Source organism: Xyrauchen texanus, chromosome 48 (assembly GCF_025860055.1).
Source record: "Xyrauchen texanus isolate HMW12.3.18 chromosome 48, RBS_HiC_50CHRs, whole genome shotgun sequence".
NCBI lineage: Eukaryota > Metazoa > Chordata > Actinopteri > Cypriniformes > Catostomidae > Xyrauchen > Xyrauchen texanus.
The window spans coordinates 2,148,135-2,171,974 of NC_068323.1; the positions used below are offsets into that span (position 1 = coordinate 2,148,135).

Genomic DNA, 23,840 nt, shown 5'->3' on the forward strand with positions numbered 1-23,840 from the left:
GCACCAAAGTGCTTCTGGAAACCGATCCGCCACCTTAGGAGGGGAAACAGGGAACCATTCAAGCTGTATACAGCAAAGATGGGACGCTGTTGACCTCAACTGAGGAGGTTATTGGGCGTGGAAGGAACACTTTGAAGAACTCCTAAATCCCAACACGCCCTCTATGGTAGAGGCAGAGCCGGAGGATGATGGGGGATCAGATTCTATTTCCCTGGGGAGGTCACTGAGGTAGTCAAACAACTCCGCAGTGGCAAAGCCCCGGAATTGATGAGATCCGACCAGAAATGCTGAAAGCTCTGGATGTGGAGGGGTGTCATGGATGACACGCCTCTTCAACATTGGCGTGGAAATCTGGGACAGTACCTAAGGAGTGGCAGAACGGGTGGTGGTTCCCCTCTTCAAAAGGGGGATCAGAGAGTGTGTGCCAACTACAGGGGTATCACACTTCTCAGCCTCCCTGGTAAAGTTTACTCCAAGGTGCTGGAGAGGAGGGTTCGGCCGATTGTCGAACCTCAGATTGAAGAGGAACAATGCGGTTTTCGGTCCTGGTCGGTGGAACGACGGACCAGATCTTTACTCGCAAGGATCCTGGAGGGGGCCTGGGAGTATGCCCATCCGGTCTACATGTGTTTTGTGGATCTGGAGAAGGCGTATGACCGGGTCCCCGGGAGAGACTGTGGGAGGTGCTGCTGGAGTACGGGGTGGGGGGTCCCTTCTTAGGGCTGATCCAATCCCTGTACGTCCAAAGCGAGGGCTGTGTCCGGGTCCTCGGCACAAAGTCGAAGTTCATTCCATGTGGGGTTGGTCTCCGCCAAGGCTGCGCTTTGTCACCAATCCTGTTTGTGATATTCATGGACAGGATATCGAGGCGTAGTCGGGTGGGGAAGGTGTGCGGTTCGGTGGGCTGGGGATCTCATCGCTGCTTTTTGCAGATGATGTTGTCTTCATGTCATCATCGGTCCGTGACCTTCAGCTCTCACTGGATCAGCTTGGCAGTCGAGTGTGAAGCAGCTGGGATGAGGATTAGCACCTCTAAATCTGAGGCCATGGTTCTCAGCAGGAAACCGATGGAGTGCGTACTCAGGTAGGGAATGAGGTTTTGCCCCAAGTGAAGGAGTTCAAGTACCTCGGGGTCTTGTTCACGAGTGAGGGACAATGGAGCGGGAGGTTGGCGGAGAATCGGGGCAGCAGGGGCGGTATTGCACTCGCTCTATCGTATCGTTGTCACGAAAAGAGAGCTGAGCCGAAAGGCAAAGCTCTCGATCTACCGGTCAATTTTCGTTCCTACCCTCACCTATGGTCATGAAGGTTGGGTCATGACCGAAAGAACTAGGTCAGCGAGTACAAGCGGCCGAAATGGGCTTCCTCAGAAGGGTGGCGGGCTTCTCCCTTAGAGATAGGGTGAGGAGCTCAGTCATCCGTGAGGAGCTCGGAGAAGAGCCGCTGCTCCTTTGCGTTGAAAGGAGTCAGTTGAGGTGGTTTGGGCATCTGGTAAGGATGCCCCTGGCCGCCTCCCTAGGGAGGTGTTTCAGGCACGCCCAGCTGGGAGGAGGCCTCGGGAAGACCCAGGACTAGGTGGAGAGATTACATCTCCACACTGGCCTGGGAACGCCTCGGGTCGCCCAGTCAGAGCTGGTTAATGTGGCTCGGGATAGGGAAGTTTGGGGCCCCTGCTGGAGCAGCTGCCCCACGACCCGACTCGGATAAGCGGTTGAAGATGGATGGATGGATGGATAAAAAAATTATTAAATATTTTTAAATTTCTTGATTGTTTAAATTTAAAAGTGCACCTATTAGGGTTTTCAAATATTACCTTTCATGTAGTGTGTTATATAGCTTTTTGTGAATGTAAAAAGTCTGCAAAGCTTCAAAACTCAAAGTGCACGACAAATGGAGTTATTGACTTCCAAAAGAAACGTTTGGTTACGTATGTAACCTCCGTTCCCCGAGGGAGGGAACGACACGTTGTGTCGGAGAAGCGACACTAGGGGTCTCTCTTGAGCGCCGATATCCACCTCTGATCTATGAAAAAAGGCCAATGAGAGTTGGCAGCCAGTATTTGCATGTCCCGGCCCCGGACATACGGGTATTTAAGCGGCGCAAATACGGGAGTTCATTCAGGATTTTTCTGAGGAGCCGGAAATGGTCCAGCGACATGACGGAGGAAAGACAAACGTTCCCCTTCTGTCGCTCTCTCCACGTTGTGTCAGAGAAGCGACACTAGGGGACCCATTCCAATCTTGCCATGCGCTGAACCGTGTATGCGTGAACCGCCGATACAGAGGCGGGCAGGGATTTCATCCAGTGCCGCGCATCGTCTGTACCTGGCTGCACGTACCCTTCCCCAATGCCCCATAAGAACATCGGGATCCTTCTAGTTACCCTGGGAGGGGAACAAGGCGATGTTTGCCAACATGGGAACGGGCCAGCCTGGCTGGGCCTCTTTTCTCTCTATGTTTCTCGCATAGAGCAATCACGGCCGGGGCCCTTACACGCATATAGGGAAGGGGGTCTTACCCAGACCCTGCGGAGACCACACGTGGGGAGGAAAAGTGGTAGACACGTCACACGGCCGTCTTAGGGCTCGTGTGGAAAGTATGGTGCAGTGATAGATCCAGCCTCGAAAGGGGGGAGTTGCTACAGCACGGCGACCGGGGCAGCTGTAACTGCCTAAGGGAGACACGGGGGTCCGCTCGTAAGGGGACAGAACCGTGGAATTACACACAGGGGGAGTCCGAACAGGAGGCCTTCTTATTTTACCTGTGGAGCCCCAATACCAGTACGGGGTGGCCATCAGGGTACCCGCAGTGGCTTGGGTCGGTGAGTTCCTCCGCTGAACCACGGACCCGGAGGGCTGGGGAGGAATCGACCAGGGTCCCGACTCGGAGTGGGACGCCCTGGGAAGAGGGCGCATTACTTTACCTTGACGTAAGGAAAAGGGCGCTTGGCGCAAGCGATCCACCCGGCCGGTCGGTCTATGTGTTACCGAGTTCTCACGGGCTCAGCCTGAGAAAACACGAGGCGTAACCGACTCAGCGGAGGTTGTAAAACCTCGCGAAGGTGTTGGGTGTTGCCCAACCCGCGGCTCTACAGATGTCTGCTAGGGAGGTGCCCTTGGCCAGTGCCCACGAGGGCGCTAACACCCCTTGTTGAGTGAGCTCGGACCGCAAGGGTAGGGGCACGACCTGGGTGTGATAAGCCAGTGTGATGGCATCGACAACCCAGTGGGCGAGCCTCTGTTTGGAGATGGCATTCCCTTTCTGCCGTCCCCCAAAGCAGACAAAGAGCTGCTCAGAGCGTCTGGTGCTCTGTGTGCGGTCCAGGTAAATGCGCAGGGCATGCACTGGACACAGCAATGAAAGGGCTGGGTCTGCCTCCTCCCGGGGCAGCGCTTGCAGGTTCACTACCTGATCTCGGAATGGTGTGGTAGGAACCTTGGGCACATAGCCCGGTCATGGTCTTAGGATCACAGACGTATCCGCCGGACCGAACTCCAGGCAAGTGTCGTTGACAGAGAACGCTTGCAGGTCCCCGACCCTCTTGATAGAGGTGAGCGCGATCAGCAGGGCCGTCTTAAGAGAGAGGGCCCTGAGTCCAATTGATTCAAGCAGCTCGAAGGGAGGTCTCTGGAGTCCTGCCAAGACTACCGAGAGATCCCAGGAGGGAACTAGGCCTGGCCGGGAGGGATTCAGCCTCCGAGCCTCTCAGGAACCTGAGGATCAGGTCGGTGCTTACCCAAAGACTTGCCGTCTACAGGATCGTGGTGGGCGGCAATGGCGGTGACATACACCTTGAGGGTGGACGGGGACAGCCTCCTGTCCAGCCTCTCCTGTAGGAACAGGAGCACTGACTTGATCGCGCATCTCTGCGGGTCTTCAGTTCGGGAAGAACACCAATCTGCGAACAAGCGCCACTTTAGGGCGTAAAGGTGCCTGGTAGAGGGGCTCTGGCTTGGTTGATTGTATTCACAACAGTCGCCGGTAAGCCGGCTAGCTCTTCCGCATCCCGCCCAGGGACCAGGCGTGGAGGTTCCAGAGGTCTGGGCGCGGGTGCCAGAGCCTGCCCCGTCCCTGAGAGAGGAGGTCCTTTCTCAGGGAATTCGCCAGGGAGGAGCTGTCGCTGAGAAGCCTGAGTTCCGAGAACCAAGTCCGAGTGGGCCAATAGGGGGCCACTAGCGTGACTTGCTCCTCGTCCTCCTGACCTTGCACAGCACCGGTGCAAGAAGGCTCACTGGGGAAATGCGTACTTGCGCAGCCCCGAGGGCCAGCTGTGTGCCAGCGCGTCTGTCCCGAGGGGAGCCTCTGTTAGAGGCGTACCAGAGCGGGCAGTGGGAGGTTTCCTGGGAGGCGAACAGGTCTACCTGGGCCTTGCCAAACCGTTCCCAAATCAGCTGGACCGACTGGGGGTGAAGCCTCCACTCCCCGCCGGGCAGGCGTTGTCGTGATAGCGCATCCGCTACGACGTTGAGCTTGCCGGGGATGTGAGTGGCACGCAGCGACTTGAGTCGCTGCTGGCTCCATAAGAGGAGACGGCGGGCGAGTTGTGAAATGTGGCGGGAGCGTACACCGCATTGGCGATTTATGTACGCCACCACCGTGGTGCTGTCCGATCTCACGAGGACGTGTTTGTCCCGAACTAACGGGAGGAACTTCCTGAGGGCAAGAAGGACGGTCAGCAACTCCAGGCAGTTTATGTGCCAACGCAGCGGGGCCCCTTTCCAACGGCCCGCTGCTGCGTGCCCGCTGCACACGGAACCCCACCCGGACCGGGAGGCGTCGGTTGTGACCAGAACGCGTCGGGACACCTGCTGCAGGGGCACTCCTGCCCGTAAAAAGCAGAGGTCTGTCCAGGGTCGGAGTGTTTTTAGGCAGGCGGGGGTGATCCTTACCCGATGCGTGCCGTGGTGCCATGCTTGTCTCGGGACTCGAGTCTGGAGCCAGTGCTGGAGTGGTCTCATATGCATCAACCCCAGCGGCACGACCGCCGCGGAGGATGCCATATGCCCCAGGAGCCTCTGGAAAAGTTTTAGAGGGACCACTGTGCCTGGCTTGAAGGAAGCGAGGCAGTCCAGCACCGACTGAGCACGCTCGCTCGTGAGATGTGCTGTCATTGAGACTGAGTCTAACTCCAACCCGAGAAAAGAGATGCTCTGAACCGGAGTGAGCTTGCTCTTTTCCCAGTTGACCTGAATCCCCAAGCGGCTGAGGTGCGGAGCACCTGGTCTCTGTGTGTGCATAGTAACTCTCGAGAGTGTGATAGGATGAGCCAGTCGTCGAGGTAGTTGAGAATCGCGGATGCCGGCTACTCGTAGCGGGGCAAGGGCCGCCTCTGCGACCTTCATGAAGGCGTAGCGGGACAGAGACAGGCCGAAGGGGAGGACTTTGTACTGAAGCGCCTGGCCGTCGAACGCGAACCATAAGAAGGGTCGGTGTCGTGGCAGAATTGAGGCGTGGAAGTACAGCGTCCTTCAGGTCTACCGCTGCGAACCAATCTAGATGCTGAACGCCAGCCAGAATATTTCTCTGCGTGAGCATTTTGAGCGGGAGTTTTAACAAGGCCCGATTGAAAACTTCGCAGGTCCAGGATTGGTCGTAAGCCGCCGCCTTTCTTGGGTACAATGAAGTAAGGGCTGTAGAAACCCTTCCTCATTTCGGTTGGAGCGGCGGGCTCTACCAGCCCTTGGCTAAGAGGGTCGCGATTTCGTCGTGCAGGGAACTGGCATGCTCGCCGTGTACTGTGGAAAGCGGACGCACCTGAAGGGGGGCGGGAGCCGGGCAAACTGAATTGCGTAACTGAGTCGAATGGTCCGGTGCAGCCAGCGTGACGCGTTGGGAAGCGAAAGCCACGCTTCCCAGCTCTGCGCTAGGGGCACCAAAGGGACAAGTATTTTGGACGTACCCGGCAGGGCCTCGCAGCGGGGCGGAACAGGTAATGCAGCGTCGGGCGGCTTCGTTGCGGCCTGAGGCTGAGGTGCTGAGAATAGACTCAAAGCACTTACCTTGCTCCGCGCGGGGGACAGTCGTGGGCAGGCGGAAGGCGGGATCGCCGCGTCCGGTGTATCGGGACTGTCGTAATCTGAAAGCACATTGCCGTGAGAACGGCATTTGCGGGCCAGGTGACCCAGAGGCAAAGGAAATAGCTCTTTTATTGAGAATGTGGGTACCACAGCCCCCGTCAGGGGGTGTGGCAAACTCTGAAAAAACAAAGGATTCTCCAACTGGCCCTCCACCGGGGGACGGAGCGGTCTTACCACCTCCGGAGCTAACGTCTTCGGCTCTGGGTCGACTGTCTCAGGAACACTTGGGAGCCTTCCGGGTCCTAGAGGGGGTTCGTGAGACAGGGGCGTCTGCCGCCTGCGGGGTGCTTCGACGCTGGGGCTGAGAGCTGGGCCCGGGTTGAGGCGGAGCAGGAGCTGGTTTCCTCGCCGCAGGGGGCGCCCTCGGCGAGCAGGCGAGGCAGGGCCCGTGGCGGCAGGTGTCTTGGCGGGGCATGATGTGAGATATGGCCTCCGTCTGCTTCTTCACCGCGGAGAACTGTTGGGCGAAGTCCTCGACAGTGTCGCCGAAAAGGCCAATCTGGGAGACAGGTGCGTCTAGGAAGCGGTTCTTGTCGGCCTCACGCATCTCGACCAGGTTGAGCCAGAGATGGCGTTCCTGGACCACTAGGGTGGCCATCGCCTGTCCGAGTGCCTGCGCTGTCGCCTTCGTCGCTCTCAGGGCGAGGTCGGTCGCTGAGCGCAGTTCCTGCAGCACATCAGGAACAGGTCCACCCCCGTGCATGTTTCTGAGTGCTCTGGCCTGGTGGACTTGCAGGAGGGCCATCGCGTGCAGGGCGGAGGCAGCGCGTCCACCCGCACTGTAGGCCTTCACGTTGAGTGAGGATGTTGTCCTACAGGGCTTGGATGGGAGTACGGGGCGGCCACGCCAGGAGGTAGGGCTACCGGGGCATAGATGGTACGCAACTGCCCTATCGACCTGGGGAATACGCCCGTATCCGTGGCGCTCTCCGCCGTCGAGGGTGGTGAGAGTGGGCGGGTGGCACCTAGGCGAGCGGAGGCGGGGCTCTCCACGTAGAGCGTCAGCTCGTCATGCACCTCCGGGAAAAACAGGGCCGGGGGATGCGTGGCGCTGAAGCGGCGCTGCCCCCAGGAACCAGTCATCCAACCGTGAAGGCTGTGGGGAGGATGGAGGTTCCAATCCAACCCCACGCTCACGGCGGCCGGAAAGCATGTCAGACATCTGGCGTCGGCCTCAGCCTGGGCCTGCTGGCCCGAAGCGGCAGTCCAGGGAGTCCTCGGCATCAGACATCACACTCTCCGATGCGGCGGCGAGCTCATCTGCTTCGGGCTCGGGAGGATAGACAGCCAGGCCGTGAGGCGAGCCGCTATCGCCCTGGCGTGGGCGGGGACCAGCGGCGTGTCGGGGAACGGGAGGTTCACGGGGTCTACCCGGCGAAACTGCACCCGCTGCCACCCCCAAATCGCCCCCAGCGCCAACCGCATCGTCCTCAATCCCGTGGGAAGAAGGAACAATTTGGGGTGCAGCTGGGGTGGCTTGCTTTTCTGTTGAAAGCAAGCCGCGACCGCAACGTGGTCATGGTCATGTTCTCGCAGTGAGAACATGAACCATCCACAAACGCTGCCTCGGTGTGATCGCGGCCCAAACACACGAGACAGCGCCTGTGGCCGTCTGAAGCAGAGAGGCTTCTACCGCATCCAGGAACAACACCGGGGCGGAAGGGCATCTTGAAAAAGATGCGTCCTGAAAAGGACGTTCAACGCCGCTGTGTAAAAAATTCACTCTTTTAAGGGAAATAACTCTTTTAATACACAGTATGTGTGTGTGTGTCTGCGCTGTCGAAGCGCTCAGGGGCAACAATGCACGCCGTGCAAAGTAGGAGAAAGCCGCTGTTGTGCGCCGTCAAATCCAACAGCATGCAGATCATCAGAGGAAACAGGAACGTAGTTGTGTGTAAACTCGCAGCAAACTGCAGACAGACCATCGGCTCCGAATAAATTTTCTGAATGAACTCCCGTATTTGCGCCGCTTAAATACCCGTATGTCTGGGGGCGGGACATGCAAATACTGGCTGCCAACTCTCATTGGCCTTTTTTCATTGATCAGAGGTGGATATCGGCGCTCAAGAGAGACCCCTAGTGTCGCTTCTCCGACACAACGTGGAGAGAGCGACAGAAGGGGAAGAACCGATTCTGAACACCTGAAACGAGACATTAGTCAATCCAGACTTACTTCCTGTGCTAACCTACGTGATTTGGTAACAAAAAAAAACCCACCTCTGGTCTTCATTGGCTGCTCACAAACCGCTTTGACCCACCCTCAAACACTACACTAAGCAGCAGACCAATCACAACAGACTGGGACATCTGACATATCAGAGTAGAGTAGGCTCTCTGAAAGGAGGAGTTTAGAATTAATCTTTTAGAACGGATCATTGAACGAGTCTTCGATCATTGAACGACACTGGGAAAAAAGGTAATGCTGCAATGTAAATAATGAGCAAATTAAAGTGTTTTTTGACCTTGTATGCATGTAAATCTATTGTATGAGGCAAAATTAGGTACTATTTCAAAACCATAATAAGTGCACTTTAAATATATAGTTTGGATCAACAAGTGGATTGCATTTATGGCTCTTAAAGTCTGAAAACACCTTTTACAAGAATTGTTTTAAATTTATTTCTTATTTGTTATATCTGCTCTGTAGAAATATGAAATGATTTCATCATTTGAAGGCTGGCTGAGGGCAGTAGATGCAATAAGAATTGTAATATTGTAATATATACAAAAGTACTAACATAGTTGTCAATTGAACTATTAATGAACCAAAATAGTTAAATTCCCATCCCTGAAAAAAACAGTTTTCAAAAACAGTCAGTGTTATGTGGTGCTTCAAATTGCAGCACATCAGAATGTGAGTTAAGAAAAGTTGGGTGGAGTGAAGGCACTTAAAAAAAAAGTTAAAAAAGTGAGAAGAGGGGAAATGGGTTCAGGAAAGGACCTCAAGAAAGATTTTGAACTCTTACACTTGTGTTGCTTCTGCATCATATGTTGGAGCATTGCCCAAAAGGCTACAGCTCTGGCACTATAATGCTCATTTAATGAAGTAACAGCAGATATCACCCTTACTACCTTTTTGACTTAGTGTAGAATCCGTATGATGAAGGACAAGTGAACTGTTTTATAACACACATGGCCAAATTTATTATTTGATTAAACACCAACAGGCCATGCTGTTATCACACTCTAGTTTAGACTATTAGCTCCAGAACAATAGTATTTATGATATTTGACTCTGTGTGCCACATTTCTACTGTAAATTTGGAGTCAGTTATCATAATTTAATTTTTTATCATTTATGTAAGTATAAATATAACTAATTAACTCACCGGCCCAATATAAATTGTAAGCTTCAGAAGGCATAAAACTGTAAGAAGATTATCCAATCTAATAATTATAAAAATAAAAAAATGGCTAAAGACATGTCTTTTCTAAGAATAATATAAAAAATATATATATTATTCTTGTTGCTTTAATCTCTGTCTTGGATAGTATTTTTCTGATGCAATTGAAACTTTATGATGCAGCACTTTTTGTGCTATTGTCTCTTGAAGCTGAATCACTTATGTTGTAATCTTCTTTTTAAGTCACTTTGAATAAAAGCGTCTGCCAATTGAATCAATTTAAATGCAATTATCTGCAACTTTTTGTAGATTTTTGAAAAGTTCTGCTGCAGAAGAAGCGTGCAAGTATCTTTCAGAAGTTGTAGGTGAAAATCCATTATTGCTGAAAGAACTGGATCTGAGCAATAATAAATTAGGAGATCTGGATGGAGAGAAGCTCTCAGCTCTATTGATTGACTCTCATAGCAAACTGGTGAAAATTAAGTGAGTACACTCTTCTAATTTTATACATGATAACTATTACATACTGTATAAGAAATGTCAACCATATGCATTAGCATATATAAAGGCCTGTTGTGCAGATTTGTGTTGAAGTACATGAAGAAAATTATGCTGTTTTTCTTTTTAGGTTGAATAATTGTAATCTGACAGAGAAAAGTTGTTCAGCTCTAGCTACTGTTCTCTCTTCTGATACCGTTCTGAAAGAAATTGATCTGAACAACAGCTCTCTGATGGACTCAGGAGTGAAACAGATCTGTGAGGGACTGAAGAATCCTCAATGTAAACTGAACAGACTGAAGTAAGTACATATATACCGATCAGCCACAGCATTAAAACCACCTGCCTAATATTGTGTAAATCCCCCTCATGCTGCTAAAACAGTGCCAACCCACATCTCAGATTAGTATTCTATTTTCTACTCTTCTCACCACAATTGTACAGAGCATTTGCCTGAGTTACCGTAGACTTTGTCAGTTCAAAACAGTCTGCCATTCTCTGTTGATCTCTCTCATCAACAAGGCATTTCCATCCACAGAACTGCCGCTCACTAGATGTTTTTTGTTTTTGGCACCATTTGGAGTGAATTCTAGAGAATGTTGTGTGTGGAAAGATCAAGGAGATCAACAGTTACAGAAATACAGAAAACAGCCATCCAATTATCTAATCAGCCAATCATGTGGCAGCAGTGCAATGCATAAAATCATGCAGATATGGGTCAGGAGCTTCAGTTTATGTTCACATCAACCATCATAAAGGGAAAAAGATGATCTCAGTGAATTGGACCGTGGCATGATTGTTGGTGCCAGATGGGCGGGTTTGAGTATTTCTGTAACTGCTGATCTCCTGGGATTTTCACGCACAACAGTCTCCAGAATGGTGCCAAAAACAAAAACATTCAGAGAGCTGCAGTTCTGTGGACATAAATGCCTTGTTAATGAGAGATGTCAACAGAAATGGCAGACAGTTTCGAACTGACAAAGTCTATGTTAACTCAGGCAACCACTCTGTAAAATTGTGGTTAGAAGAATATTATATCAGAATGCTGTTCTGAGATGCGAGTTGGCGCTATTTTGGTGGCACAAGGGGGACCTACACAACATTAGGCAGGTGGTTTTTATGTTGTGGCTGATCAATGTATCTATCATCTACACTGTCTGCCACTACTATACTCTTACATATTTTTGCATATTTTCACCTCCAGAATGTATAATAATGTAAGAATACTAATATAGTATCCAAGGATTTTGACGTGCCAGTTTTCTAGAGAATTTATGGTACTTTTCAGTATTGATAAATTGCTGGATTGTTACAGAGGGAAAAAATGCAAAACAGAATAAAACAATGCATTTATTTAAACAACAAAGACAGATATAAATCTGATTTTAAGATACTTTATATAACATGAGTGCTGTATCAATCAGAGTCGGTGTGTCGGTGACAAACCCATTTGAAGAGCTCAATGAAGATATATGCTTGTGTAGGTTGCTACTGGTTGTTTAGATCAGTTTTACTATCAGAGATAACTAATAATAAATATTTATTATTTATTAATTAATAATTAAATTAAATAATAGAATTTAACTCACTAAATTCTATACTCGGGGCACCACTCTATGACAAGAGAAAAATTATAGTAAGTTACTGATCGTGTCTCATAAAAATCTACCCTGAAGTTTGAGTATTTTGATTATTAATCAAACTAATCAAGAAGGGGAGGAACCAGTAAATTATTGCCATCCAAATCCAACAGCAATCTGGTTACAGCTATATGCTAGTGTATGTATGTGGTGGTGTGTCTAGATATGGTAACAAAGAAAACAAAACGGAACAGGGTAATCATAGATGGGAATGTTTTCTAATAGATGCATGTTTGGAGCTAGTATTGGATATTTCTTTCTTGTTTTGAAGGGATTGGTGTGTGTCTTCACTATGTAGCAACTATGTCATGACAGTCTTTAACATATACGGCTGAACAGAAAGAAAGATACGGCTGAATCATATCTTTCTTTATATAGCAATAAATGTTGATACTTCACAAACTACTTTTTTTAGAGTGTTCAGTTCTGCTACAGTATATGGACTACTTTTAAAAGTGTGAATCTTTTAAAAACAAATATACATGCGAAAAACATAATATTGGCTATACGATCTTAAAAATGATCATTCTAATCATATAAATCTCATTTTTAATTTTAAAAGAATCACACTTTTAAAAGAATTACGCTATACATGTATAGCATGCATAATGTTTTATTTTATTCTTGTTAATTACATGTGTGGATTGTAAAATATATAACATATTTAGCATTATCTATTTACTTAATAAATACAAAAGTAATGAAAATTATTTCTAAGTGCATAAATATTTTTTTAAAGAGTTCTGCCTTTGAGGCTAAAAGGAATGCTGCTTTCTGGCCTGAAATGTTTCTAAAGTTGAGTGCCCCTGGTCTAGGAACATTAACTAGTAATGTTAGCTTGAGATAATATATATTCATGAGCATATTTTTTAAATAAAAATTTGTGATACTAGTTACTTGTGCAGTGATTATTCTTTACCTCCATGTTAATTTTAAATTTTAACTTAAATTAAGTGTGTACTTTTTAGACTTTCAAACTGCAGCATCTCTGAAGAAGGATATAAAGCTCTGTCTTCAGCTCTGAAATCAAACCCTTTACACCTGATAGAGCTGGATCTCAGAGGAAATGATCCTGGAAAATCAGGAGTGAAACTGTTCTATGATTTACAAAAGAATCCAAACTGTAAACTGAAACTGAGGTGAGTAAATAAAAGGATTTTTTAATGCAGTCATTAAAATACAATCTGTAAATTAAATACTGTCAGCTGATTCAAAAGCCTTTAAATATTTAAGAATTATTATATTTTCAATATTTAAATATTTAGAAGGGAGTATATTCAATTGGTCATCCTGCATCCAGTGAGGTAAACTTGTAAATGTAATATTTTATAGTTGTGGTTTTGAAAGAAAAGAATGTGATGCAACATTTTGGTTCAATTCAAAGCATTTTGCATGCTGTTATTATCAGTGTGCTGTTATTCTATTGCAGTTCAGCTTTTGTATAGATTTACTGTATTCAACAATAAATTCCAAAGTATAACAATCAGACTTCAAATTGCCTTCTGTAAGCAATGTTCCTATTATTATAAATAATCAACAGGTTTATTTGTGAGATGTTGTGGAGAGATTAAAAGAGTATTTTATGCTTATTCTTGTGTGATTCTCCCTCCTTGGTGTCAGAGCACTACAGTCACATGACTGCTTTAACAAATACTTGCAGCAGAAATATTTTCAGCAAGATGTTGGTTTCATGGACAAGATATTGTGGAACCTCAATTTTTCTCACCCAACAATTCAAAACCTTGGTCTTGGTAAAATGGTCTTCTACTCTGTAGGTTTTTGAAGAGTTCTGCTTCAGAAGAAGCGTGCAAGTATCTCTCAAAAGTTGTAGGTGTAAATCCATTACTGCTGAAAGAACTGGATCTGAGCCATAATAAATTAGGAGATCTGGATGAAGAGAAGTTCTCAGCTCTATTGATGGACTCTCATAGTAAACTAGAAAAAGTGAAGTGAGTACACTCTTCTGATCTTATACATTATAACTTGTCCATATAAGAAATGTCAGCCACATGTATTAGAAGATATAAAGGCCTGTTGTGCCAATGTGTGTTGAAGTACAAGAAAATAATAATGCTGTTTTTCTGTTTAGGTTGAATAATTGTGACCTGACAGAGAAAAGCTGTTCAACTCTAGTTACTATTCTCTCCTCTGATACCACTCTGAAAGAGATTGATCTGAACAACAGCTCTCTGATGGACGCAGGAGTGAAACAGATCAGTGAGGGACTGAAGAATCCTCTGTGTAAACTGAACATTCTCAAGTCAGTAAACTTTTTCCATCATCTACACTCCACCACAGTAATGATAGGATAATTGAATATTTTTGCAACTGTTCACCTTTAGAATTGGAAAGAATTAAAGAATTACAATGATTTTTGCTGTAGACAATAACTATCTAAAAGCAAATAGTCTAGACGAATCCATCTTTACTAGAGGTAAACCAATATACTGGTTTTACAGATTAATCTTTGCTAATCTGTACCGATAGTTACAATAGTTTTTTTTTATTTCTCCATGTTCTTCTATGGCCTGGTGCTGGAGGATTCTACATGGTTTTGTAGTTTAACATTCACAGACACCTTGTGGGGATGTGCTGTATCTAAATGTGTCATCATTCATAATTTCCATCCATAGTTTTATCCACACTTAAATACATTTATTTTATTAGATTCAAGTGTTCTAAATTATCTTGTTAATTATAATTGAAAAAAAATAATCTGGTGAAAATGTAGGCTATAAAATCTAGAGTCCCTGGTGAATGTTGGGCTTGTTTATAGTTAAAATTTCTGCATAATCCACCAAATCTTTTATCTCTTTATCATTGGAATTTGGGTTGCACAATAAACAATTTATTTTGGACTCTTGTAGCCTCTATGTCTGTGTCCATCATAGTAAGAAAATACTTTGAGAATTTCTTAACATTCTATAAATCTATTATGAAAATTCTTGTCCAATAAATCTGTTATCTGCATTTTCCACCATCTTTGTTATCGTATCGTCAACATCCACTATCAGTTGGCCTATAATCTTTACACTGCAAAGGTGGCACAGAAGCTGTTCTGAATTGTCATTCAGATGTATTTACACAGCACAGCCTGTTTAATGCTGCTCAGAGGTGGCATAAATCAATTTACATAGCAAATACAATTGCATAATGCACTAAAATGTATGTTTAAATGGAAAATTATAACTAAAGAAACATGAAATTAATGAAAATAGGAAATTATTCAAGTAAGAAGTACATTTTCCAGTTAAACTTTTCTAATAAAACGTTTGTTAATTGCAAAAATATTTTTTTATTGTCAAAATTAACTGTTTTTAGCATAATTCATTGTACAGTTCTGTGTCTTATTGTTGGATTGTATTCTATTTTAGACTTAGTAAGTGTGAGCTAACAGAGGAAAGTTGTTCAGCTCTAGCTGCAGTTCTCTGTTCAGACTCCAGCAGTCTCAGAGAGCTTGAACTGAGCAATAATAATCTGCAGGATTCAGGAGTGAAGCTGTTCTCAGATGGACTGAAATGTAACTGTAAACTGGAGACACTCAGGTGAGTTACATGTTAAATGTTGTTTGTCTTAATTTGTTCACAAACTGTTTAATGTTAGGTATTAATATTGCTCAAGTAAAAGAAAAACAAATTAATCTGCGGTGATCATGGCAAAATAATTTAAACATAAACTTTGTTTCTGTTATAGATTTTCAAACTGCAGTATTACTGAAGAAGGTTATAAAACTTTGACTTCAGCTCTGAAATCAAACCTTTCACACCTGAAAGAGCTGGATGTCAGTGGAAATGACCCTGGACAATCAGGAGTGGAGCTACTCTGTAATATACAAGAGGATCGATACCGTAAACTGGAAACATTGAGGTTAGCCTTGTGTTGTTGTATTAAAGTTGAGAGTAGATTCAAAATAAACCATTTAACTTATTTTTTATCAGTACCACAAGTTTAGTTAAGAGATGAATTCTACATTGGTGAATCTCCCATTCTCTGCAGGTTTTTAAAAAGTACAACTGCAGAAGAGGCCTATAGGTATTTTACTAAAGATATTGGTAAAAATCCTTTACTCCTGAAAGAGCTGAATCTGAGTGGACATAAACTAGGAGACTCAAGAGTGAAACAGCTCGCTGCTCTACTGGAAGATAAACACTGTAAACTCAACAAACTTCTGTGAGTATTTTATTTCAAAGGGCTTTAAATTCTATACTTGGTATTTAAGGTCTATTTAAAATATAATATTTATATAACATTTTCAAAAACTGGTTCAGATTAAAGGTGTATTTAGTAATATTTGACTTTGGCTTACACTGACACATAGAGGCCTGGATGTTGCATCTTTAAAACACAGTAGTTTTTAGTTACCAAGGCCTTTGTACAAATTCAATATGAACAGTAAACCAGGATTAATTTGAGTAAAAGTGTAAAATAACAAGGCAGTAACTAAGATTAAGTCAGTAGTATTTAGCTGGTCATGTGATTCTAACATAGTAGCCCCCAACAGGCGCTCCTGCTCCATGAAAATTAAACAAGCTTCATCTCGTATGAGTTGTCATGATTTTATACATATGTTTTAAAATTACTATTAATTTATTTAGAAGTAAAACTTGTCCTATGAGGAAATAAATTACTAAGTGTACCTTTAATAGTACCATCACTACTGTTTTAAAAATGTTTTGATATAAACTTAACAACATTTCCCACCTTTCTGTGCAGACTGAATAATAACTGTATTACAGAAGAATGTTGTGGTGCTCTAGTTTCTGCTTTTAATTCAAATCCTTCAAACCTGAAAGAGCTGGATCTGAGTGGGAATATAATAAGAAACTCAGGAATGAACTTGATCTGCGATCTGTTGGGAAATCCACGATTTAGACTGGAGAAACTGAAGTATGTATTTTTATTTATGTATTTTTCTGCATGTTCTAAATGTAAATTAATTGTAAAAGAGACATTCAAATTAATGTTATATTAAAAAAAAAATCTAAAATCTTACTGTATATTTCAGGTGAGATTTTTGCCAATATTAAAAATACAAAGTTAAGGCATATTTTCATTTAGTCATTTAGCAGTCACTTTATCCATATTGATACACTTTGCACATACAGTCTGGCAATAATAATTATATTTAGTGTTTGAGTTCTGTTATTATTTACACTTTTAATACTTTCAGATCAGAATAAATTAAGATATTTATTTCTCTAGAATGTCAGAGTGCAGTATTACTGAAGAAGGATATAAATCTCTGGCTTCAGCTCTGAAATCAAACCCTACACACCTGATTGAGCTGGATCTCAGAGGAAATGACCCTGGAGGATCAGGAGTGAAACTACTCTATGAGTTACTACAGGATAAATGCTGTAAATTGAGGTCCATCAGGTAATAAAAGCCTTCAAATATTAAAAAGTCAGGAGTAGACAAGAAGACAGTAATAAATTATGTTGGAGGGGGCAATTGAGCCAGTGCAGAATTGACATGTTGTAAAATCCAATTAGTTGTCCTCACTTGACTTTTTTAAATGTCAAATTATTTTTAATTGTTTAGCACATTTCACAACACATCATTTCAAAGCAGCTTTATGGAAAATTATGCTGTAACAAAGCTTTAATGTCTTAGGAAAGAAAATAGTTTTTCATGCTTTTTATAAGTAACCACACTGATTTGGCTCAAGTAAAGATAACTTAACTATTTACAGTTAATACAGTTAACTAGATACAACTAGACTTAATTCATATCTTTGATTAAAGTATTATTGCTTTTATGTAATTATTTAAATTGTCATAGCAGTTGTGTTATGCAGTGTAAATAAAATTATTCCTAGAAACATGATCCGTCATAGGGCACATTAGATTCTCCTCAGTACTTTTAGTGCACATTAATCTCAACATTTGTTGAGTACCTGCATTTGAGTGAAGAGAAATGGTTTAAATATAACAGGCTCCAATTTCACCAAACGTATCACTAAATACCCTAATGGTGACTTTACACATATCATGTCTTCCAACCAGCTACAACAAAACAACAATATTCAAAAGAGGTTAAACGATATTAATTCTTAATATCTACTGTTATATTTCCCTATAAATTGCCTGGTCTTGAACAAACATAATTTATTCAAATGCAAGGGCTTAAGGGTATTCTGTACAGACACAATTATGTACTTAATCATTTTAAGTTTAAGGAACGTATATATTCAAGTTATAATTTTCAAATGTGACATTTCCAGTAATGTTTAATTTAGAACAACTTTATTGTTTCTCTAAATGACAACTTTACATTTTACAGGGTAACAGTAATTAAATTGAAACTAGTAAAATGTATAAAAATAAGCTGTTATGCTGAAAACTTTGTTTAACTTTTTTAAAAAATCCTTAAACCAAGAATAAAATGTATATATCCTCCTAGAACTTTGAAGCTACATCCAAACTCAGCACAAACCTTCAGACTGTTCTGTAATAGTATGCTATGTCTTTTCTAACTGATTGGACATGTGTTTATTGCACACCGGACAATAGCAAATTGGAAAAATTCCATAGACTTATATTGACAGAATGTTCAAATGTGTTAAATTGTGTTGTGTAAAGATGTTGTTTATTGTAATTGGTATATGTTTCGTCACTGCCATGACTGCTATTTTGCTCGGAACTGCACACAAGACTTTCACCTACTGTTGCACTTGTGTACATGGTAGTGTGACATGTAAACAACACACAAAAAGCCTCTAATACTGTATTCTTTCATTTGCTCTGTCTTTCTCTCCTATATCACTGATCTATGTGACTGTCTGTCTGTCTATTTAACTTGCTAGCTGGAGATTTGTCTTACTTTAACTGTCTGTTTATCCATCAAACTTCTGCTTTAGAACTAGTTTAAATGTTCAGACAAGAATTTGTTTACAGTTCAATTCTACAGTTCAGCATTAAACAGTCACACATCAGATGAATTTAATAAGTCCAACACAAGTTTTGTAGCAAAGCATAAATAATTACATCATTAATTTTGAATGTCTATTTTCTCCTGATAAAGTATGTGGAATACATTTTTATCAACCAATTTGAAGAATTTCTTTAAACTAATTTCTATACTGTAAAACAAAAACAACAAGAAGACCTTAATCTGTCCATACAGCACCACAGTAAATCACACTACATCTATAGTCAGATAATATAAAATAAAATAAACATAAATACTGACGTTAAAATGTGAAGTACATTAGAGCATTTTGGGAAATAAAGAATTTTTCCACAATGGTCCACACAATATTTACACATTAAATATTATTAAATATAGATCAATTAAATTTCTATGGGTAGCATTTCAAACATTGTCTATTTGCTGCTTTTGTTAATAGCCCTTATGTTGTATGATATAACATGATCATCATTCATATATGATTCAAACGAGAGAGAAATTTTTTTATTTTATTACTAGTATTTAAGAGAATGGCGCACATCTCTTTGCCTATTAGCCAAAGAACAAATAAAACTCTTTGTGTAACTAAAGTTATCCTTAAGTATGTAAGACATATTAGGAGCCACATTTTTAACCCAAAACTACACAAGACCAATAAGAATGGAAGCTGGAAAAGGCATAAAATTGTAGCAAGACTATCTAATCTTAAATGATATTCTACTTTCTGTAGTTTTTTGAAGAGTTCTGCTGCAGAGGAAGCATGTGAGCATCTCAAGAAAGTTCTTAATAAAAATCCTTTACTGCTGAAAGAACTGAATCTGAGTCATAATAAAATAAAAGGCTTTGATGAGCTGAAGTTATCTGATCTGCTGAAGGACTCTCATAGCAAACTGGAGAAAATTATGTGAGTACACTCTTCTTATTTTATTAATTGTAACTTATTACATTTAGTACATTTAAAAGACTCCCATCCACATACTGTATAAAGGCTTGTTCTGATCTGCAACAAGAAAACAATGCTGTTTTGTGTTTAGGTTGAGTTATTGTGACTTAACAGAGAAAAGTTGTTCAGCTCTAGCTAGTGTTCTCTCCTCTGATACCACTCTGAAAGGGATTGATCTGAACAACAGTCCTCTGAAGGACTCAGGAGTGAAACGTCTCTGTGAGGGACTGATGAAGTCTCAGTGTAAACTGAACAGACTCAAGTGAGTATATTTTTGTCCAACAGACAATAGGTCTCATTCACTAACTGCATGTAGACATCTATTTGTTCATAAAACCTGTTTGCAAACATTTTAGTAATGTAATGGGATAATACACAGTCCCTTATATTTAAAGAATAAAATATATGACAGTAACATGTTACTGTGTTTATAAGCGGCATCTGATAATGTGCAGAACATTGTATCTCTTACCAGTTAACACATAGATTGTGGTTTTGTTTTCATAACATTTAGAATTGAGTTTAAATTATCCTGGTGCTTCCAAACATTTGATAAATGTGTGTGGAGGTGTGTGTGTGTGTGTGTGTGTGTGTGTGTGTGTATGTGTGTGTGTGTGTGTGTGTGTGTGTTTGTGAAAAAACTATATGCGATTTATATTGTTACTTTTACATTTTAAACCTTGTATAGCATGCAATCATAATTACTAGTTATATATTACATAATTGTGATTTAAAAACATATTTAAAATGTAAATTAATAATAATTTAGTTATTAATTAAAATATGTGTAGGATATTTGGCACATTATTTGGAGACTATGTGTTTTGACCACAAAACTGACAAATTGGTAAATATAGGAATATAATATTGTATTGATGTAGTACACAATGTATTGAAATGGTAAATCATAAACCAGTGGGTGAAACATTATATCTGCATTATTTGCAATGCAATTTGAGAGTATGCTAGTTTTCAGACATGTTTTAAGCTGATTCACACTGATAATTGACATGTAGTTTCATGAAGCCTTAGCAATAATTTGAGTCATTTTCATTATTCATGAGAGAATATTTAATTAATTGAATCTCACATAAATCACAGACTAAAAGTAGTTTACCTACATATCCGTATAACCAGGTGTTAAATTTGGGTACATTTTGTCTGTTTTCCACATTATTCTGTTTCCTGCAGGCAAATTCATTTAAAGTTTTTTTGAAGTGCATTACATAAACATTATGTTTCCATCTAGTCTGTGTTTTCGAACCTGTTCTGTACGCGAAGAGTGTTACTGTAATTTTTGCCTCGAGTTTTGCTTGTTTCATTAAAGCTATATATGGAAGTGGGATTTGAACCAGATTGTTCGCGTCAAAAGTGAAAATTAAATCACGGCAGTAATTCTTCCAATAGAGGCAAATTTGTGTGCTCTTTGTAGGTTATAGCCTATTTTTCCATAGAGCTGTGTATTTTTGGATGATCATTTACAGATTTTTTTCTCTCTAGCAAATACACACGTACATGTGTTGGAAAGTCAGAGTCCACCAATGAAGACACTTCTTTACAAACACTCCTTCTCTCTTTTATAACTTGTATAATTATAATTTAATGCAAAGAAAAATGTATCACAAATTACATAATAAGCATAACAATATAACAGTTATCATATAATCATGATTTGAGAATCTTTCAGGTATAAATTATGCTTCAATGAAAGAAAAAAACTAGCTTTTGTTCAAATAATTAAAAAATGTCAATATTAACTAATGTAATTATTTACCATGAAATAGTGCAGAATATGACATTCTTCTTCATTTTAAATAATCTTTTCAAAATCACTGTTCAAAATACACTATTTCTGCTGAAGAGTCCTAAGCAAAAAAGCAGCCGGGGTAGTGTTGAGGGGGGATCATGTTAAGATTCCCTCAACTCCAAAATACCAATTTAACCTAAACTAAAAAATAATGTGGAAAAAAATATTCAGACACTTTGTGCTGTAACTAAATATTTTTAACAGCAATGTTGTTAACAAAACCGTTTGGACTTCTTCTAGCCTTTCAAACTGCAGTATTACTGAAGAAGGATATAAAGCTCTGTCTTCAGCTCTGAAATCAAATCCTTCACACCTGATAGAGCTGGATCTCAGAGGAAATGACCCTGGACAATCAGGAGTGAAACTGCTCTATGATTTAAGTACGAAACAAAACTGTAATCTGAGACTGAGGTATGTACTTAGTCCAGTTGTCCTTGAAAATTATAATTAATTATACAAAACTTCAAGAAGACTTAAGTGTGGTGTACCATTTTAAGGTTATCTTCATTATTGTAGAATCACAGCTCTGTTATGTAAGGTTGTGATTATACATAATGCATAATGTAAGGTTATGTCCGTGTGTACTTCTCTCTCCAGGTTGTTACAAAGTTCCTCTGCAGAAGAGGCCTGTGAGTATCTGACTTCAGTTCTACATGGTGTAAATCCTTTACTGCTGAGAGAACTGAATCTGTGTGGACATAAACTAGAAGACTCAAGAGTGAAGCAGATCGCTGCTCTACTAGAAGATAATCACTGTAAACTCAACAAACTTCTGTGAGTATAATACATTGTTTTCTTTGTACTGTATATAAAGTATCTTTAAAATTAATATTAAAGTTTCAATAACTGGTTAGTAATAATACTATCATAGAGTTATTTGAAGTAAAGTGAAAAGATTTCCCATGTTTGTTTGTTTTTCACTGCAGGCTGAATAATAACTGCATTTCAGTAGATGGTTGTAATACAGTCGTTTCAGCTTTAAATTCAAATCCTTCAAACCTGAAAGAGCTAAATATGAGTGGAAATAAACTAGGAAACTCAGGAGTGATGAAGATTTCTACTCTATTGAAAAATACACAAGTCAGACTGGAGAAACTGGAGTATGTGATTTAATTTGTGTACATTTGTACATGTTCTAAATGTGAATTTATTTATAAAAGTTAATCAGATGTTATTGTTAAAGCATTTGTTAATGCATACATCTCTGGGGTGAGATTATTGCCAATAAAGTCATATGAGCACATATTTTACACACTCTATGCAATAATTATTTTTCCATTTTTCTTGTTTTAATTTTTGTACTACATGATCTTATTTATACTTTTAATATTGCTATAAATTCATTTTGTATGTGTCTTTTAATATGTTTTTAATTCTTAAAACATGCAATAGTTTGTCTTAAGATATTTATAAAGCATTTGTATCATGATCTGTTTCTAAGGAAATAATAAAATATTTTCCCCTCTAGATTGTCAGACTGCAGTATTACTGAAGGAGGATATAAAGCTCTTTCTTCAGCACTGAGATCAAATCCTTCATACCTAAAAGAGCTGGATCTCAGTGGAAATGACCCTGGAGAATCAGGAGTGGAACTGCTCTATGATTTACTACAGGATAAACAATGTCAATTAAATACTCTAAGGTAAGCTAAACTTATTCAATAAATACAGTCTAATTATTTATAGATGTAGTATTTCAGTAATATAGTAAGTTACACAATCTGTTGTTCAATCAAAGTTGAAAACTCTTTTCAACATTAAAAAAGTGCAAAACTGTTTTCATCAGCACAAGCCACTGGGGTTTTAATTGATCAATATTTTCTATATTTTATTCGTTACACAAAGTTTAGTTTAAATTTTGAATGAATACTGCTGTAACTTTCCTTCTCTATAGGTTGTTAAAAAGTCCTTCTGCAGAAGAAGCCCATCAGTATTTGACTAAAACGTTTGGTAAAAATCCTTTAATCCTGAGAGAGTGGAATCTGAACGGATATAAACTAGGAGATTCAAAAGTGAAACATCTGGCTGCTCTACTGGAAGATAAACACTGTAAACTCAACATACTTCAGTGAGTATTTTCTTTCAAATGGTTTTAATTTCTGTACTTTGTATTTAAAGTCTCTTTAAAATATAACTGATATAACGTTTTTAAAAATTGGTTAGTATTAGTGGTGCACTTAGTAATTTTTGGAAGTGTGTCGAAGTGACTTACATTGCCTGGCCTGGATGCTGCATCATTCAAATGCATTAGTTTTTAGTTACCAGTGGCATTGTACAAATTCACTATCCACAGTAAATCAGGATTAATTTAGTCCATGAGTGACAATGCCCAATAACAAAGCAGTAACTAAGATTAAGTGAGTAGTATTTAGCTGGACATGTGATTCTAACATAACGGCCCCAATAGGCGCTCCTGCTCCATGAAGAATAAACAAGCTTTTATAAGGTTATTGATATGATTGGAGTCTTCATCTCGTGTGAGTTAACATGATTTTATAAATAGGTTCTAAAGCTTTAGAAGTAAAACTTGTCAAATGAGGAAATAAATTACTGAGTGCACCTTTAATAGTACCATCACTACTGTTTGAATAATGTTTTGATATAAACTAAAGAACATTTCCCAT

The 23,840-nt window shown here is 41.2% G+C and overlaps 1 protein-coding gene across 1 annotated transcript in view; it reads left to right on the plus strand.

The window, feature by feature from the left end:
* The window catches only part of LOC127639456 (uncharacterized), a 160,057-nt gene that overhangs the window by 118,069 nt on the left and 18,148 nt on the right, over positions 1-23,840 (plus strand). Inside the window, exons 36-52 of the mRNA XM_052121510.1 lie at positions 9,730-9,903; positions 10,049-10,219; positions 12,527-12,697; positions 13,334-13,507; positions 13,648-13,818; positions 14,933-15,103; positions 15,252-15,425; positions 15,555-15,728; positions 16,272-16,445; positions 16,761-16,934; positions 19,198-19,371; positions 19,502-19,672; positions 21,458-21,628; positions 21,815-21,991; positions 22,144-22,317; positions 22,686-22,859; positions 23,111-23,284. Coding sequence (XP_051977470.1) covers positions 9,730-9,903; positions 10,049-10,219; positions 12,527-12,697; positions 13,334-13,507; positions 13,648-13,818; positions 14,933-15,103; positions 15,252-15,425; positions 15,555-15,728; positions 16,272-16,445; positions 16,761-16,934; positions 19,198-19,371; positions 19,502-19,672; positions 21,458-21,628; positions 21,815-21,991; positions 22,144-22,317; positions 22,686-22,859; positions 23,111-23,284 — 2,943 coding nt within the window. The remainder of the gene's footprint in view (positions 1-9,729; positions 9,904-10,048; positions 10,220-12,526; positions 12,698-13,333; positions 13,508-13,647; positions 13,819-14,932; positions 15,104-15,251; positions 15,426-15,554; positions 15,729-16,271; positions 16,446-16,760; positions 16,935-19,197; positions 19,372-19,501; positions 19,673-21,457; positions 21,629-21,814; positions 21,992-22,143; positions 22,318-22,685; positions 22,860-23,110; positions 23,285-23,840) is intronic.